Genomic DNA, 16,354 nt, shown 5'->3' on the forward strand with positions numbered 1-16,354 from the left:
CCAAGTTGAAAGTTAATTGGATAATTAATTGACACTGAAGGAGAATGTATTCTTCAGTCAGAGAGAATAGAAAGTTCGGTAAGTTGCAGGTTAAACTTGCCATTGAACATAACATGTTGTAAGACTTTACAACTAATGAGTTGATAAATGATAGAATCAAATTGCAGCACGATAGAAAAGTGGAGGTCAATACACATTGCACTATCACATAAATGACCTCATTTCTATCGCCAGAATTTCCACATTTCTAATTCTATCGCCAGAAACTTTATATTAGTTGCAGATTGCTGACATAACCTTTCCACAGGAATATGAGTGACAGTGCCCCCGTCTATGCAAAATTTAGTTAGTCCTAAACAATCGGCAAAAACTTGGCCATGTTTTTAATTCTCTTTGTTGTCAACTTTCTTTCTTCCTCTCCGTTTTGTGGCTTTACGAGGGGTCTTTGCTTTTGGTTTCATTGGTTCGGGCGTGGCCCAGTTGTTATCCCTCATCTTACACAGTCTGGTATACTCCTCTTTCACCTCGGTTAACGTGGGAAGAAGCCCAGACCAGGCAGTCTCTAATTGGGGAATGGTTGGGGGTTCCGCCCCCTCGGGGGGATATAGCGCTGTTAACACCAACTTATTAAAACCCCCTGATATTTTATCTTCAAGCAGGCTCTCCACATCTTCTACAAAGTTCTTCACCTGTTTTCGATTTGGATCAGTGTAACCAAATTTTGATCTCTCGGTCTCCATTCCATACTTGAATTCATTCAATTCGCACATGGTCTCCTTCATAATTCTTTGACATCGGGATACACCAGCTATATGAGTCTCTTGACCGGTGAGGTTGAAGAATGATTTGCGTATCTTCTTGGCACGTGGTTTGCGATCTGGAGTCAAGGAACAGGAGCTTAACTATTATACAATATACCATTCAAAAATGAATGTACAGCCAAACCTCTATAAACCGGGCTAAATGTCAAAATGCTTGTTTAAAATTTGTAAACAGAGGTGGGATTTACATACTTGAAACCAGTACATATTACATTTGTAATTGGGATAACAGAAATAATCCTTGTAACGGAGGGACCTGGTAAATGAAACAAATCTGTTGTATACAAATGCTAGTGGTTTCTATAATAAAATGAATTAAAATGTTTTCTTTCCATATACAATAATATTGATATTACTTGACTATTGACTCTCGATAGATTTACCGTTACTAACGACATCCTCTTCATGATTATAGACCAACTAGTAGGAATGGGTGACTATAATAGCACCATAAAAGAGGTCATATTATCTAACAAACATTTTAAAGATATAGCAGATAATAGTATTTCCAGATTTACAAGTAATGATGAGGGGCCGATTGCTTTAAGGTGGATAAAATATTTTACCAGGCTTTTAGTCATAGCCCAACTTTATAGGAATCCAGTTTCGTCATTCGAAGTACAAAACATGATCCGAACTAATAAGCATGCAAAAAGTAAATTTTAGCTTTTCTTAACAGATGGTTTATAAATTAGAATAAGAATTAGAATTAGAATTAGAATTAGAATTAGAATTAGAATTAGAATTAGAATTAGAATAAGAAAGAGCCAGGATGTACTGTTTCCTCTACTACTGTTCTCTCTAACTTGATTTTAATCATGGCATTATTCCGCCACCTATGTATGAACATTTTACAAACGACGTGACGTCGTGACATGACCCTTAGTGTTTAACACTCCCCTTGACAAAAGATCCCACACAGTTTGTCACCACTGAATCGCACAAAGTAAAACTCCACACCGAAACTCCACACCGAAAAGAAGATCACAACACTACAACAGACCTCTTCCATAAGATGCGTAATCTCCAGCCTAAACAGCCTCAACTTTACGGACAACCCAGGATTCATTAACCTGGCGCCGCGCCCCTGTCCGTCCCATATTCAGCTGAATAACTTCTACAACTTCATGCTACTGAAAAGCTGCCAAAACCAATCCACAATTAAATGTCAGATCAAACTAGAAAACTCACAAGATCATCCTTTTGCTACCCAGTATCCCTAGGAAATGACTCCCAAGCAGACTACTGATTACTGAACAATAGCCACCTTTTTTAAAACATGGAACAATTTCTTAACACTCTTCGATTAATAATCTTCATACTTTATTACGAACACTTCACTCAAGTGTCTTACAATTTATTATGAACACTTAACTGTAGTGCAATCAAGAACCCCTCGAGCAATAGCACTTAAATTATCATATTATAATGTTAGAAATTTCAGTGCAGCAAGTGGAAATTAGTCCCAACAGAATGTATCATGGTTGCAACAAATGTATATACCTTACTTGATGCAACAATGTGTTACTAACAATACTATTATAAGGGTTTAGCCCTGTGGCAAAGTGTCTAATGACATATCATCATAACATTGTTCCCTTTTCTTTCTAACCTGGACTATAATTCTTAATGTATGTTAAATTATTATGCAACTTATTAACTAATGTATATTTATTCCTTAGTCTCTTATGACCATAGTTTGAGATCCTATGACAATAGTACATGGTTACCTATACTTCAAATACAAAAATGGCGACAAGCTACAAACGAACGTTTGTGGTGGGCCAGATTTTAACGAGTTTGCAGAACAATTTGAACTATGGGTCAGTCTTCAAGAGGGTTACATCAAGGTGGTACCTGTCAGGGAAAACTTTGACAGGGAACGCACAGCACTCGTTTTTCTCAAGGGGGAATATTGTTATATTTGATAATACATTTATATTATATTTGATATTGTTATATGTTAACTAACCCTTTCATATCCTTTATATAACCTTTTATATGGATTGAAATAATCAGAGTATAACTTCTACCGCAAGAAACTAGACGTGCTTTAAAGGAATTAGTTAACCGCAGAAATTCTTTAAATATTTTTTGTTTACGTTGAGTGGTAGTGATAATAAAAGGGGAGCCGGAGGTGTTAAATATGTTAACTTATTATGCAACTTATTAACTAATGTATATTTATTCCTTAGTCTCCTATGACCATAGTTTGAGATCCTTTGACAATAAGTGTGGTTTTACTTCAAATGTGGCAAAAGTAATTTAAGCTCGCATGTTGACACAAACTTTAGACCATTATGGGCAGTAAAACAAAACAATCAACTGTTCTTGGACTAAGCATCGACACCAAGCTTATCTTCAAGAGTTGTGGCAATTACACACTTAAACAATGCTAGTTAGCCTGGTGTAGAATAAAATCATGTTAAGAAGTTCTAAGTTGATGGTCTATGAAAGCTCAAGTAGTATTTATCCTAATGTACAACTCAAGTTGCTGGGAAAAGATTGAAGTGTTTGATAATGATAGTTAGTTCTTACCTCATTATTGGCAGGCGGAGTCTTCAAATAATAATACATCGAAAGATTTCCCTGCCTCCTTGAACTTTCTCTCCTGACTTCATGTTCATTCTAGTGAATAAGTTAACTCTTAGAATAAAATATGTAGTTAGATTCGATTACTTTTACAAACGATTCAAAGTTGTAAGTATATTATTCCCCAAATCATCGATCCAGTAGCTCATATTATAAACCTTAGTATGAAAAGTGGAACAATGCCGTTGGCATGTAAAATTGCATCAATCACTCCAATTCTTAAAACTGGTGACCCTAATGATCCAAATAACTACCGGCCAATATCCATACTCCCCCTACTTGGAAAATGCATAGAGTATTTTGTTAACCAACAGCTTACAGAGTATGTTGAAACAAATAAACTGCTTACCAACCATCAGTATGGATTTAGAAAAGATCATTCCACCACTTTTCTAATGCTTAATCTATTTGATAAAATATTTACGTCTAAGGAATCACAGAAGAAACCTGCAATTGTATTCTTAGATATTAAGGGGGCCGGGGGGGGGGGGCGGGGTCTTCATCAAAATTCTCTCGAAATTGACTTTACAGTTTTTTTTTTTTTTTTTTTAAACAAATAATCAAAGTTTTAGCACATTTTACAGCATAAAATTTAAACAAATGAAAACATATAATGCTCTTAGTGGTAAATGGCCGTTTGTTCTGAGCTGTATGATTTTTTGACAATCAACTAGCGGGGCAAGGAATGTACTGGCTGGTAGCTTTTGTACACACCAGAACGCTAGTCTGGTTGATTAGTGACCAAATTAGAGGCGTTGATAGGAAGGCATTATAATTTGTGGGTGTAAGAGGGAATATTTGGCATGCATTATTCTAGCAGCTATTTTGTAACAAATGGTCTTTACGATTATTAAGGACAGTAAGTATTTTGGGTGTTCAATACTAAATCATGGCTAAATGTCTAAGAGGGGTTTAAATTTAAGGGGGGGGGGCCAATGGGTATTTTTTTGTGAAACTTGATTTCGAGATAGCAGTTGACCAACAAACTAGGACCAGTGACCGAACTTTTGAGGGGGTCCCGGACCCCAACCGCCAAACGGTGCGCGCAGGGCAGCCACGCCCATATTTGGTCCAAATTAGGCCCAATTTAGCCAAATACCCTGTACATGCCCCAAAGCCAGGTTTATGGTGCTCTACTTGTAGCTAGTGGTCTCCTGAACTCGTATATGAAATTTCATCAAGATTGGACAAAAAATGACTGAGTTATGAGCCAAAAACCATATGCCCATATTTGGGCATACGCACCAAATTTGGTAGATTTCGTCCCATAAATTGGTCAAATATCAATATTTTTGAATGAAACTTACTTTATATGAAAGGTAAGCCTAAACTACATATTCTCTGTAATTTATAGCTTTATATCTGTTTAAATGTGGATACTAAGGCGAAAAAACCACAAAAAATGAACTAAATTGCCCATATCTCGGTTCGCGATATTCGCGGAATTGATCTCACCAAAATTGTAACAACTCAATCAGTTTTCAAAATTTTTGCATGAAATTTTTGGAATCGACTCGAAATCGCATTTCGACCTTATTTTAAGAACGGATTTTTGATTTAGGCCTCAAAAAAAATTTGGCGGCCAAATTCCAAAATTATATTACAGAAATTCAGAATTTGGCCGCCAAATTTTTTTGGAGGCCTAAATCAAAAATCCGTTCTTAAAATAAGGTCGAAATGCGATTTCGAGTCGATTTCAAAAATTTCATGCAAAAATTTTGAAAACTGATTGAGTTGTTACAATTTTGGTGAGATCAATTCCGCGAATATCGCGAACCGAGATATGGGCAATTTAGTTCATTTTTTGTGGTTTTTTCGCCTTAGTATCCACATTTAAACAGATATAAAGCTATAACTTACAGAGAATATGTAGTTTAGGCTTACCTTTCATATAAAGTAAGTCTCATCCAAAAATATTGATATTTGACCAATTTATGGGACGAAATCTACCAAATTTGGTGCGTATGCCCAAATATGGGCATATGGTTTTTGGCTCATAACTCAGTCATTTTTTGTCCAATCTTGATGAAATTTCATATACGAGTTCAGGAGACCACTAGCTACAAGTAGAGCACCATAAACCTGGGTTTTGGGCATGTTCAGGGTATTTGGCTAAATTGGGCCTAATTTGGACCAAATATGGGCGTGGCTGCCCTGCGCGCACCGTTTGGCGGTTGGGGTCCGGGACCCCCTCAAAAGTTCGGTCACTGGTCCTAGTTTGTTGGTCAACTACTATCTCGAAATCAAGTTTCACAAAAAAATACCCATTGACCCCCCCCCCCCTTAAGGGAGAAAAAGAAATGAATATTGGGTTATAATGTTTTTAGTCCCGTGGAAAAATATTGTTCCTAGCCGAAATTATTGCCGGTCAAAGGTCAGCGCTTATGTGTAATTGTATTGCGCGAGCGATTTTCAATCGCGCGCCCTGAAAATCGAGTCTAAAAATCTATCTTCTCCTACATTTTTTGAGCAATCACCCTGAAACTTTCAGGATATGTTCTAAGGACCATTTAGAAGAGATTGTCGGGCCAGAATTTTGAGATAGGCCTTAGAAATATTTGTATTCGATTTTGAAAATCTTGGACCTCGTTTTTTGACGATTTTTTCAGGTCCAAGATTTTCAAAATCGAATAAAAACATTTCTAAGGCCTATCTCAAAATTCTGGCCCGACAATCTCTTCTAAATGGTCCTTAGAACATATCCTGAAGGTTTCAGGGTGATTACTCAAAAAATGTAGGAGAAGATAGATTTTTAGACTCGATTTTCAGGGCGCGCGATTGAAAATCGCTCGCGCAATACAATTACACATAAGCGCTGACCTTTGACCGGCAATAATTCCGGCTAGGAACAATATTTTTCCATGGGACTAAAAACAGCTGATAGATATCACTCCCCTCTATCAGAAACAACTGTAAAGTCAATTTCGAGATAATTTTGATGAAGACCCCCCCCCCCCCCCGGCCCCCTTAAAAAGGCCTTTGACACAGTAAGCCATAATGTTTTATTAAAAAAACTTAAGTATTATGGAGTTGATGGCTTTGTCATAAAGTGGTTCAAAAGCTACCTTGGGGACAGAAAGCAGCACACCAAAATACGTTGTAATGTAAGCACATCACTCCCTGTTAAAACAGGTGTGCCACAGGGTAGCATATTAGGACCAATTCTATTTAGTTTATTCATAAATGATCTCAGTAGAAATTGCACACAATCTACTGTTTACTTATTTGCAGATGACAGTGCACTATATTTTGATAACATTTCCAGAGGCATATATGAGAATGTAATTAAGGATATGAAAATTGTGTATGAATGGCTTAGAATCAACAAGCTGAGACTAAATGCTGCAAAATCTTCATTCATTTTATTTGATAGATCACCTAATCGGGACACGTTGTCAATCCCTCTGGATTTGGAAAAAGAATGCCTATTTATAGAAGAAACTAAATCTCAAAAATATTTAGGTCTCATGATAGACAATTTATTGAACTTTCAAGACCATATTATTGATTATGTGAAATCAAAAATTGCTAAAAGAATAGGGGCATTATACAGGTCGAAAAATCTTCTTCCACTGAAATATAGAAAAATGTTTGTAAATGCTCTTATGCTCCCCCAATTTGACTACCTGGATATAATATGGTGTAGAGCTGCCAAAACCAAACTTAATTCTCTTGATATATTATACAAGAAAGTAGCAAAAATTGCTCTGGATGTTCATTGGCAGGAACAGTAAACGACCGGGGGTAGGATTTGGCCGGGGCCGGGGCCGGGGCCGGGAATGTCCAAATTTTGCCGGGGCCGGGAATTGGCCGTTCTGGAATTTGGCCGGGGCCGTGAATTTAATAAATCCACGGCCAAGTTAGAACTTTTCAGGACTTAGGTGGAATATCGTAATTGTAAAAACTATCAGAGGTTACAAAAACAAAGGACTGCTCTTGAAAGTTGGCACTCTGGACATCATCCTTTCAAAATTGAAAATCCATTTTAAGATTTATATGAAAGTTTTAGGCCGATTTCGATCAAAAATTCCCGTCCAAATTCCCGGCAAAAATTGAAAATCGGCCGGGGCCGGGGCCGGGAAGAAATAGCTCCCCCGGTGCCGGGATTTCACGGCGCCGGGAATCCCGGTCGATTACTGGGCAGGAACCATCAGTAAATGTATATCGAAATATGAAGTGGTTACCCTTACACTTAAGAAGACAACTCCATCTATCAACGTATATGTATAAAATTCTTAATGAGGCTGCACCATCATCATTCACAGATAAATTTTCTTATGTATCCGGAGGATCACGTGATGCTGAGAGGTGCAACCTTTATATTCACAAATCCAGAACACACAAAAACCTTCACATATTTAGGTGAAAAATGTTGGAATACAATTCCAGAGAACATAAGGACTATAGAATGTAGTGTAAAATTCTCACAATGTATGAAATCTAAATTTATGTCAGATGTAATTCAAGGAGTCTCATCCTATGAAATAAACAATAGTTTCGACTATTTCTACACTCTAGCTATGTGACAACTGAAACAAATTTTATGGTGCTGGAGTTTTTGTCGGGTGGAAAGGCCCCCTGCCCTGCGTTATATATGACCTAGGTATTTCCAGAAGTATAGAACTTTAAACATCTCCTTTATTCGTTCCCATTTGTTATCATTGCCAATCTATTATTGTTCTATACTTCTCTGTATATAACTGTAAATAACATTACTAACATAATAATAATAATTTAAACTTATAGATTATAGTGGCACAACAACTTAAAATGCACAGGTGTGCCACGAAAACAAGTCAGGATACAAGAAAACCTGAAAAGCAATCCACATTTAGGTTCCAAACCATAGAAAATTGTAAAGACTTGATATACACTAAATAACAAGGTTAAGGGTATGCACTTAACAGTAGAAACGTTGAAAAAATAGTAAATTAATTAATATCAAAAGCACGTTTAAAAAGAAACGTTTTCAGATACACTTTAAAAGATTCCAGTGACATGCAATTCTTAATTTCAAGAGGCAGCTCATTCCATAATTTAGGGCCAACTTTCTGAAACGATCTTTCTCCATACTGTGAATATACTCTAGGTTCAGTCAAATAGATAAGATGATTATAATTGGCATATTTAAACATATCACTTAAATAATCTGGTCCCATACCATTAAGACATTTATAGACAAGAAGCAATAACTTATATTGAATTCTGTAACTAATAGGCAGCCAATGAAGGTCTTTCAGAGTGTCTCCTAGATGATCATATTTATATAGTCCTACTATAGCTTTAGCAGCTGCATTCTGAACGAGTTGGAGTTGGTGGATGAGGTTGTCACTAATTCCATAATAAAGAGCATTGCAGTAGTCCAATTTGCAGACAATGATGCTGTTAATTATAAGCTTGAGCTGAGCTTTACTAAAGAGATATTTTCTCCTTATTACATTCCTAAGGAGTCTGAAACAATGCTTTTTGAGGGACATGATTTGAGGCTCAAAAGTAAGATGATGGTCAATTTGAACACCAAGGTTCTTTGTTGTGCTGACAAATCTGATACAGGTATCATTTGATAGCTTAACTCCCCCTATACTGACCTGGTTTAGAACTTGAGGTGAGGCGATGATAAGTATTTGTGTTTTTCCAGGATTAAGTTGAAGGCAATATTCAACCATCCAGCGCTGTATGGTCCTAGCGCAATTCACAATTTGGATGCCCAGAACATTTACCTGATCACAAGGTTTGAAAGTTTTATATACCTGGTGGTCATCTGCATATCCTTGCACATTGAATCCAGATTTCTCGATGGTCCTATACAGAGATCTGATGTATATGTTGAATAGCACCGGTCCTAACACAGAACCTTGAGGTACACCAAATTCTAGAATGATCGTATCACTAGTAGAAGAGCCTATTCTGGTTCTTTGAGTGCGGCCTACCAGGAAACTCTTGAACCATTTAAGAGCAGTACCTCCGATATGGATCTCTTCAGAAAGAATTTTGAGTAATTTTCTGTGTTCCACTGTGTCAAAGGCTGCAGATAAATCGAGCATCATGAGAACAGTGGAGGATTTGCTATCACATGCCAGCAGTAGGTCATTTGTTACTTTTAACAAGATGGTCTCAGTAGAATGGAACTTCTTATGGGCAGATTGCTGTGGAACATTGAGATCATTTTTAGCCAGATGTTCATTTAACCTTTTCAGCACAACTCTTTCGATGAGTTTACCCAGAAAAGAGAGGTTAGATATAGGTCAATAGCTCTTGGAAGTCATTTGGATCAAGTTTGTGGTCCTTGATGGTAGGAATAATGTCAGCAGTCTTCAAACCGTCGAATGTGCCCTTAGCTAGAGACTGGTTGACCAGTTTGCACAAGACAGGAATGAAACTTGTGATATTGTCTTTGAGGACAGTTGTCGGAAGAAAATCAGATGGTGCACACTTGATTCCACTTTCTTTGATTATTTCAGACAGCTCATCCTCTGTGCATGGTTCAAATTCATATAACCAACCTTCACAGTTAGAATTGTTCTGTTGATTCATAATGTGTTTATCAACATCAAAATCTTCTATGCTGGGGAAATCTTTCCTAATGTTCTTGATCTTTTCATTGAAATAGTGATTAAAATCACTGCAAAGTTTTGAAACATCTTCTGATTCTGGGAGAGGAGTATTCTGATGTCTGTCAAGCTCACGATTGACAATGCTATATATAGCTTTAACATCATGTTGATTTTGTTATTACTGTTCACACCTTTCTCTCTCTTCTGTGACAGAATACTTCTAACCGTGTTTACCCTTTCTAGCAATGACTACTGTTATGAATCGTTGTGACAAGGTAAACGCAAGACTAAAAGCTAAAAGCTAAACCAAAACCAAAACCAAAACCAAAACCAAAACCCAGGTAGTCATCCTGAATAGTATATCGGTTAATCATACAATAAATTACTAGAATATATAACATCCCGTTCAACTAAAAAGTGTTAAAAACAATATAGATTTAATAATTTAACTGAATTCGTAAAAAAATGTGATATAAATCAATCGTACAAAATTTAAAATGTTTGAAAACGTGGTCAAAATGAAATCTACAAAAGTGCGAAGTGAACTTACGTGAAAATGTTGAAACGTGTTGCGCTCGCTACACGATTTAAAACTTAGCGCATTCCGTTTAAAACAAAAAATAACGTGTTTCTCTTCAAAACATAAACGTGACAGGGAATATTTATAACTTTATGTTTGATCTGGATAATTTAACTGGATTAATGTGTGGTTAGATTTACACATTCAAAATAAAACAACTGTCATAAAATGTGATAATGAAACGTGTTTTATGTTCCTCCCAGTTTGCGGTAACTTAGCCTGTCTGGTGGTTTACTATCACGTGCAAAGTTTGCTGGCAGAAGCAAATTGGGTTCTTGCAATTCATGCTCTCTAACAATACTAGGTTTCATAGTGCTACGGTTAATTTCTATGGCAAGCTCACGTGGTTTAAGTACAGGTTGTGCAGTGATTATAGGTTCAATGGCTGCCTTATGGTCAGGCTCGGCGGGTAGATTTGGATTATTACCAACTATAATCGAAGTTTCCGGCTCTGTACTCTCAGGTAAGCTAGCTGTCTTCTTGAAATCACCCTCAATAGCTGTAGAGCTCTGCTCATCTCTTATCTCCAGCTCAACTCGTGGTGTATCCGGATCTGTTTGTTGCAACGGTTCTGACACAACAGATCTCTTGATTACCTGGTCCAAATGCTTGCGGTAGACTCCATCAGGTGTCTTGATCAGTAGCACTTTGGTACCTTCCTTACCCTCGATAACACCGTTTCTCCAGCACTTCTTGTTCTCATCATAGAACGATATAGTGTCATCAATCTTCATATCACGAAGTCTCGATTCAGCAATCGTGTTCTGATCGTTTAAAGCAACTTTGGCAAACTTACTACTCGAACTCGGGTGTAGAAAACTCAAGGCGTTTCTCGTCCGTCGTTTCATCATCGCAACTGCAGGCTCTACTCCGGTAGTGGTGTGTGGTGTGTTGCGGTAGTTAAGCAGCCAATCAGCCAGGTTACACATAACGTTAGGGTTTTTCAAGATCATCCGTTTCATAGCTCTTTTAAACAGTCCGACTGCAACTTCTGCTTGTCCATTACTTGCAGGTGAGTAAGCAGGAATAAGCACGTGTCGAATCTGGTTATTATTCGTGAATACTTTAAACTCTTCTGAAGTTAAACTCGATCCATTGTCTGATACTAGTATCTTGGGTAGTCCCCAACGGCTAAAGATGTCTCGTAACTCTTGAATCACTCTCTTACTTGTAATGTTCGTCATTCTAACAACTTCTAACCATTTTGAATACGAACAGATAACTATCAGCCACATAGATCCAAGAAAGGGTCCACAGAAATCTAGATGAATCCGCTCCCAAGCCTCCATAGTTTTAGCCCATGGGTGTGGTGTAGATCTAGCGGGTTTCTTCTGGTTTAGTTGACATGGTTCACATAGTTTAACCATTTTCTCGATCTCAGCATCCATGTTTGGCCAATAAACATAGCCTCTCGCTAGTGCTTTGGTCTGTGAAATGCCCATGTGTGTTGCATGAAGCATTGAAAGCACGCTCTTTCTCATACTCTCTGGAATAACAACTCGAGATCCCCAGGCAATACAGTTCTGGTCTACTGACAACTCGTTTCGACGTGTGTAAAACGGTTTCAGCTCGACATCAACAGGGGGTTTCTCGTTCCAGCCGTCTTTAACAAACTGTAACACTCGACCAAGTGTCTTGTCTCTTCTTGTTTGACTAGCTATTAACTCAGCGTCAATCAAAGGTTTGTCATCACCGAAGTAGTGCACGCTGAAAACAGTATCTAGAGGTTTCATTTCAAACTCCTCTGTTAACTCGTCATCAAACTCTCTCGTCTCTGCCGATGTGTCTAAAGGCAGTGGAAAACGGGAACATAGATCAGCATTACAATGTTTACCAGTGGGTCGAAACTGGATCTTGTAAGTGTAACCGCTTAGGAACAATGACCATCGTTGTAAACGACCTGCCACCATGCTAGGAATTCCACGACTAGGGTGAAAGATAGATTCCAGCGGCTTGTGGTCTGTAACTAGGGTAAACGGTCGTCCAAAAAGATAACGGTGCAGTCTCTTAGTCGCCCAAACTATTGCCAATGCTTCTTTTTCTATCATGGAATAGTTTCTCTCCGATTTCGTCAGTGTTCGAGATATATACTCGATCGGTCGCTCTGTCCCATTTTCATCAATATGTGACATAACAGCTCCTAAACCAACGGATGAAGCGTCCGTGTCAAGCTTTAACTCCAGCTCAGGGTTGTAGACTGTTAGAACCAAGTCAGACGATAACAGCGCTTTTAACTCATCAAAAGCTCTCTTTTCTCTATCTCCAAAGTGGAAAATACTGTCAGCGGGTCTTAAACGGTTAAGTGGTTCAACAACTGTTGACATGTTGGGAATAAAACGTGAATAGTACTGTGCACCACCAAGAAATGATATCATCTCCGCTCTAGTAGTAGGATACGGTGCTCTCACTATCGTTTCAACTTTCGAACTCAGCGGTCTTATCCCGTCAGCAGATACTTCATGGCCAAGAAATGTCACCTTAGGCTCCATGAAAACACACTTGTCTAGCCGGCATTTGTAGCCTTCATTCTCTAGTGCTGTAATCACCGTTCTCACGTTCTTCATGTGACTCTCATCATCAGGTCCAGTTATTAGAATGTCGTCAACACGCCATGCTGTGTTCTCTGTCTTTCTCAAGGTATCATCAATCTTGCGTTCAAATATCGGTCCGGCAGATGAAATACCGAATGGTAGAGAAGTAGGACTGAACAATCCTTTGTGTGTGTTCAAAGTCACAATCTTTTGGTCACATTCTCTTAACTTCAAACTATTATAAGCGGCTCTGATATCCAGCTTAGTAAACAGTTTACCTCCGACAATCTTACTCAAGCAATCTTCTATCGTAGGAAGTGGGTAAATAGCTGTGTCAAGATTAGGATTTACGGTAGTCTTGTAGTCACCACATATGCGAATCGTACCATCCGCTTTCATGACAGGAACTATGGGTGAAGCCCAGTCTGAGTGCTCTGTTGGAATCAGCTGTCCATTCTTCACTAACTCGTCTATGGCTTTCCCAACCTTGTCTACGATGGCAAATGGGACCTGCCTTGCCTTGCAAAACTTTGCTCTCGCATCAGGCTTAAATTGTAGACAAGCTTCGAATCCTTTAACAGTTCCAACACCAGGATCGAACACAGGACTGCGGAGTATCTCACTAACAAATTCATCTCTCTGAAGCTTGGAGACAGCGTAAGATTGCTCAACATCAACAAGTCCTATCATATGATCCAACCAGTTTTTACCAAACATCTGGATGATCCACTCTCGACCTAGGAGTGTGGGAAACCGACAATCGACAACATATAGTGGTAAAATCCATTTCTTACCTCTAAATTCAACGTTTACAAGGGCCTTGCAGTCAATGCTTTCACAATTAAAATTAGCTACTCGCAATTTCTGGGAACATGGAACAATCTGGCAATCAGTTAGTCCTAGTCTAGCAAAATCAGACTTACTTATACAGCTTAAAGATGAACCAGTATCTAACTCCATTTTCAAAATCTTATCATTAATCTTAACTTTAAGAAATGGTTTCTGATTACAATCAATACAACTGGATAAATTACTAACAACTGATGCAGGAAGAGTACCATCGGGAACAGGAATCTGTACTGGAATCTGGACAGGATCAGCCGTCTCCACGCAGTACAACGTGTTCTCCAACTCTTGGTGTGTGTACCCATAATCAGCAGCGCAAGCGTTGCCATCATCATGATCACCAATCCCTTCAACACAATGGGATTGCTTCTTAGCTGAACGACAGTTCTTCGCGATATGTCCGGGTTTGCGACAGTTTCTGCAACGAACTTTGCAGTTTTTCGCAACATGACCACGAACAGTACAACGTGAACAAACAATGCTAAGGTCGGCCTTCTGATGGAACTTAGAGTTTTGAGGTTTTTGAAACTTCCCGGGTTTTTGAACATAGTGTGTTGTGACTGACATTGAACTTTGCAGAGCGTTCTCCTTCGTCTGAGCTTTATCAAACAGGCTGGCAGACGTGTCGTTGGTAGCAGATTCTGATATGAGTTCAGCACGTATCCTATCAGAGGATAGTCCAGCCACAAAACGTGTACGCACCATTAAATCAAACAAATCACCGAACTGACAAACATTAGCAGCTTCCTTCAATCGTGACATAAAAGTACATAAGGATTCACCAGCAATCTGATTCAACGTCATAAACTTCTGCTGTTGAGCTACAATGTTCGTTTTGGGTGATAACCGATCAACAAGAGTTTTTCTCAGGGTAGCGTAGTCAGTGTCTTTAATTTCAGCTGGAAATGTAAATGCACGCAACTTCTTCAACGCGTCAGGCCCCAGATTGACTGTTAACAGTGTTCTCATGAGTTCTGCTTTTTTAGCAGTTTTCTCGTTTGCGTCATCTGGTAACTTATCTGCGTGTGCGAAAATGAACACAGAAGCGGCGTTTTCAAAGATTTCCAGCCACTCTCTGACACAATCAGTTTCCTTGGATAAGCGTAAGTTCGAAACCAGACTCGTCGCCATTGTTATGAATCGTTGTGACAAGGTAAACGCAAGACTAAAAGCTAAAAGCTAAACCAAAACCAAAACCAAAACCAAAACCAAAACCAAAACCCAGGTAGTCATCCTGAATAGTATATCGGTTAATCATACAATAAATTACTAGAATATATAACAACTACCAAAGAAGGATAACCGATTGGACTGGGGAGGAGTGGAACATTGGCAGCACACTACCGTCCAATCGGTAAGTATTTACAATGTTTAGTTATTAGGTATATATTTGGAATTGGTTTAATTTGGTTGTAAAGTTATTCTATTATGTAGTAAAGTATTGTGTTTTACATGTTTTGTACATACGACAATTACTGGTTTTAATTGGTCAACTAAGAGTCATCTAACAGTGATAGCAGGAAGCAGGACGATCTACCCGACGACCTTACAACTGTGGAACTTTTGGTTTCTTTTGAGAGACATTGAGAGACAGTTTAGAGTTTTTTTAGAGACACTTTGGGAGTTTTTTGAGTCAAACTGTAATCATGAGTCTTCGTGAGATACCTGTGTTAGACGATAGCGCTGACTACAGCACGTGGAAGAAAAAAGTGCTCATATGGCAGCTTGGAACTGCAGCATCAGTGAAACAGCAAGCAAGTAAACTTATCATGAACATGAAAGGGAAACCACAGGAGGTTTCTATAAACATACCAATAGATGTTTTAGGAGCTGAAGATGGAGTTGTTAAACTCATTGCTGAACTGGACAAACTGTACAAGAAGGACGGTACTCAGTCTTTATTTAAGGCGATAGACGACTTTGAGAGATATAGAAGAGGAGATGGAGAAGATATCGACAACTACATCTTGGAATTCCAGCGGAGGTATCAGATCCTTAAACAGCTGAGAGAAAACAAAGAGCTCTATGATGATATGATATTAGCGTATAGACTGTTAAATCAGGCTAGCCTAAACGATGAACAGGCCAGATTAGTTAGAGCTACTTGTACTAGTACATTATCTTATAACTTGATGCAAGAACAGTTAAAAAGGACATTCGGAGATGGATTTACAAGGAATGAGAATCAATCCAGTCTGCCTTTCAAAAGTACTCCAATGGAGGTGGTAAAGCAGGAACCCGTCTTTCTAACTGAGGATCAGCAAATGGGGTCTGACGTGCACTGGACCAGAAATGGGGATCATCAAAGAAACTTCACTGGTCAACCTATGAGAGGGGAAAACAGATATAACCCTTACGGTCAGAATAGAGGGCAGTCTAGATTCAACCCATATGCACAGAAACGAGGACAAAAGTCTTACATGAGGGGGA

General features: G+C 38.5%; 1 protein-coding gene across 1 annotated transcript; it reads right to left on the reverse strand.

Moving 5' to 3' along the window:
* Positions 1 to 383: 383 nt before the first annotated feature.
* LOC134825717 (uncharacterized) lies at positions 384 to 15,055 on the reverse strand. Its single transcript, XM_063837928.1, has 3 exons — positions 10,904 to 15,055; positions 9,268 to 9,559; positions 384 to 877 (listed from the first exon to the last, which is right to left on the reverse strand). The coding sequence occupies exons 1-3, from the start codon at positions 15,053 to 15,055 to the stop codon at positions 384 to 386; spliced, it is 4,938 nt and encodes a 1,645-aa protein (XP_063693998.1).
* Between the last annotated feature and the right edge of the window lie 1,299 nt (positions 15,056 to 16,354).

The sequence above is a fragment of the Bolinopsis microptera genome, unplaced genomic scaffold, assembly GCF_026151205.1.
Source record: "Bolinopsis microptera isolate Bmic1 unplaced genomic scaffold, MBARI_Bmic_1.0 sca33, whole genome shotgun sequence".
NCBI lineage: Eukaryota > Metazoa > Ctenophora > Tentaculata > Lobata > Bolinopsidae > Bolinopsis > Bolinopsis microptera.

Excerpts from the sequence above, each read along its gene's own strand:
- LOC134825717 (XM_063837928.1), bottom strand. The coding sequence starts at position 15,055 with ATGGCGACGAGTCTGGTTTCGAACTTACGCTTATCCAAGGAAACTGAT. Across the intron at positions 9,560-10,903 it reads CTATAATCACTGCACAACCT|CAATCTGCCCATAAGAAGTT; the intron begins GTACTTAAACCA and ends AATGTTCCACAG. Across the intron at positions 878-9,267 it reads AGAATTTGGTGTACCTCAAG|ATCGCAAACCACGTGCCAAG; the intron begins GTTCTGTGTTAG and ends CCTTGACTCCAG.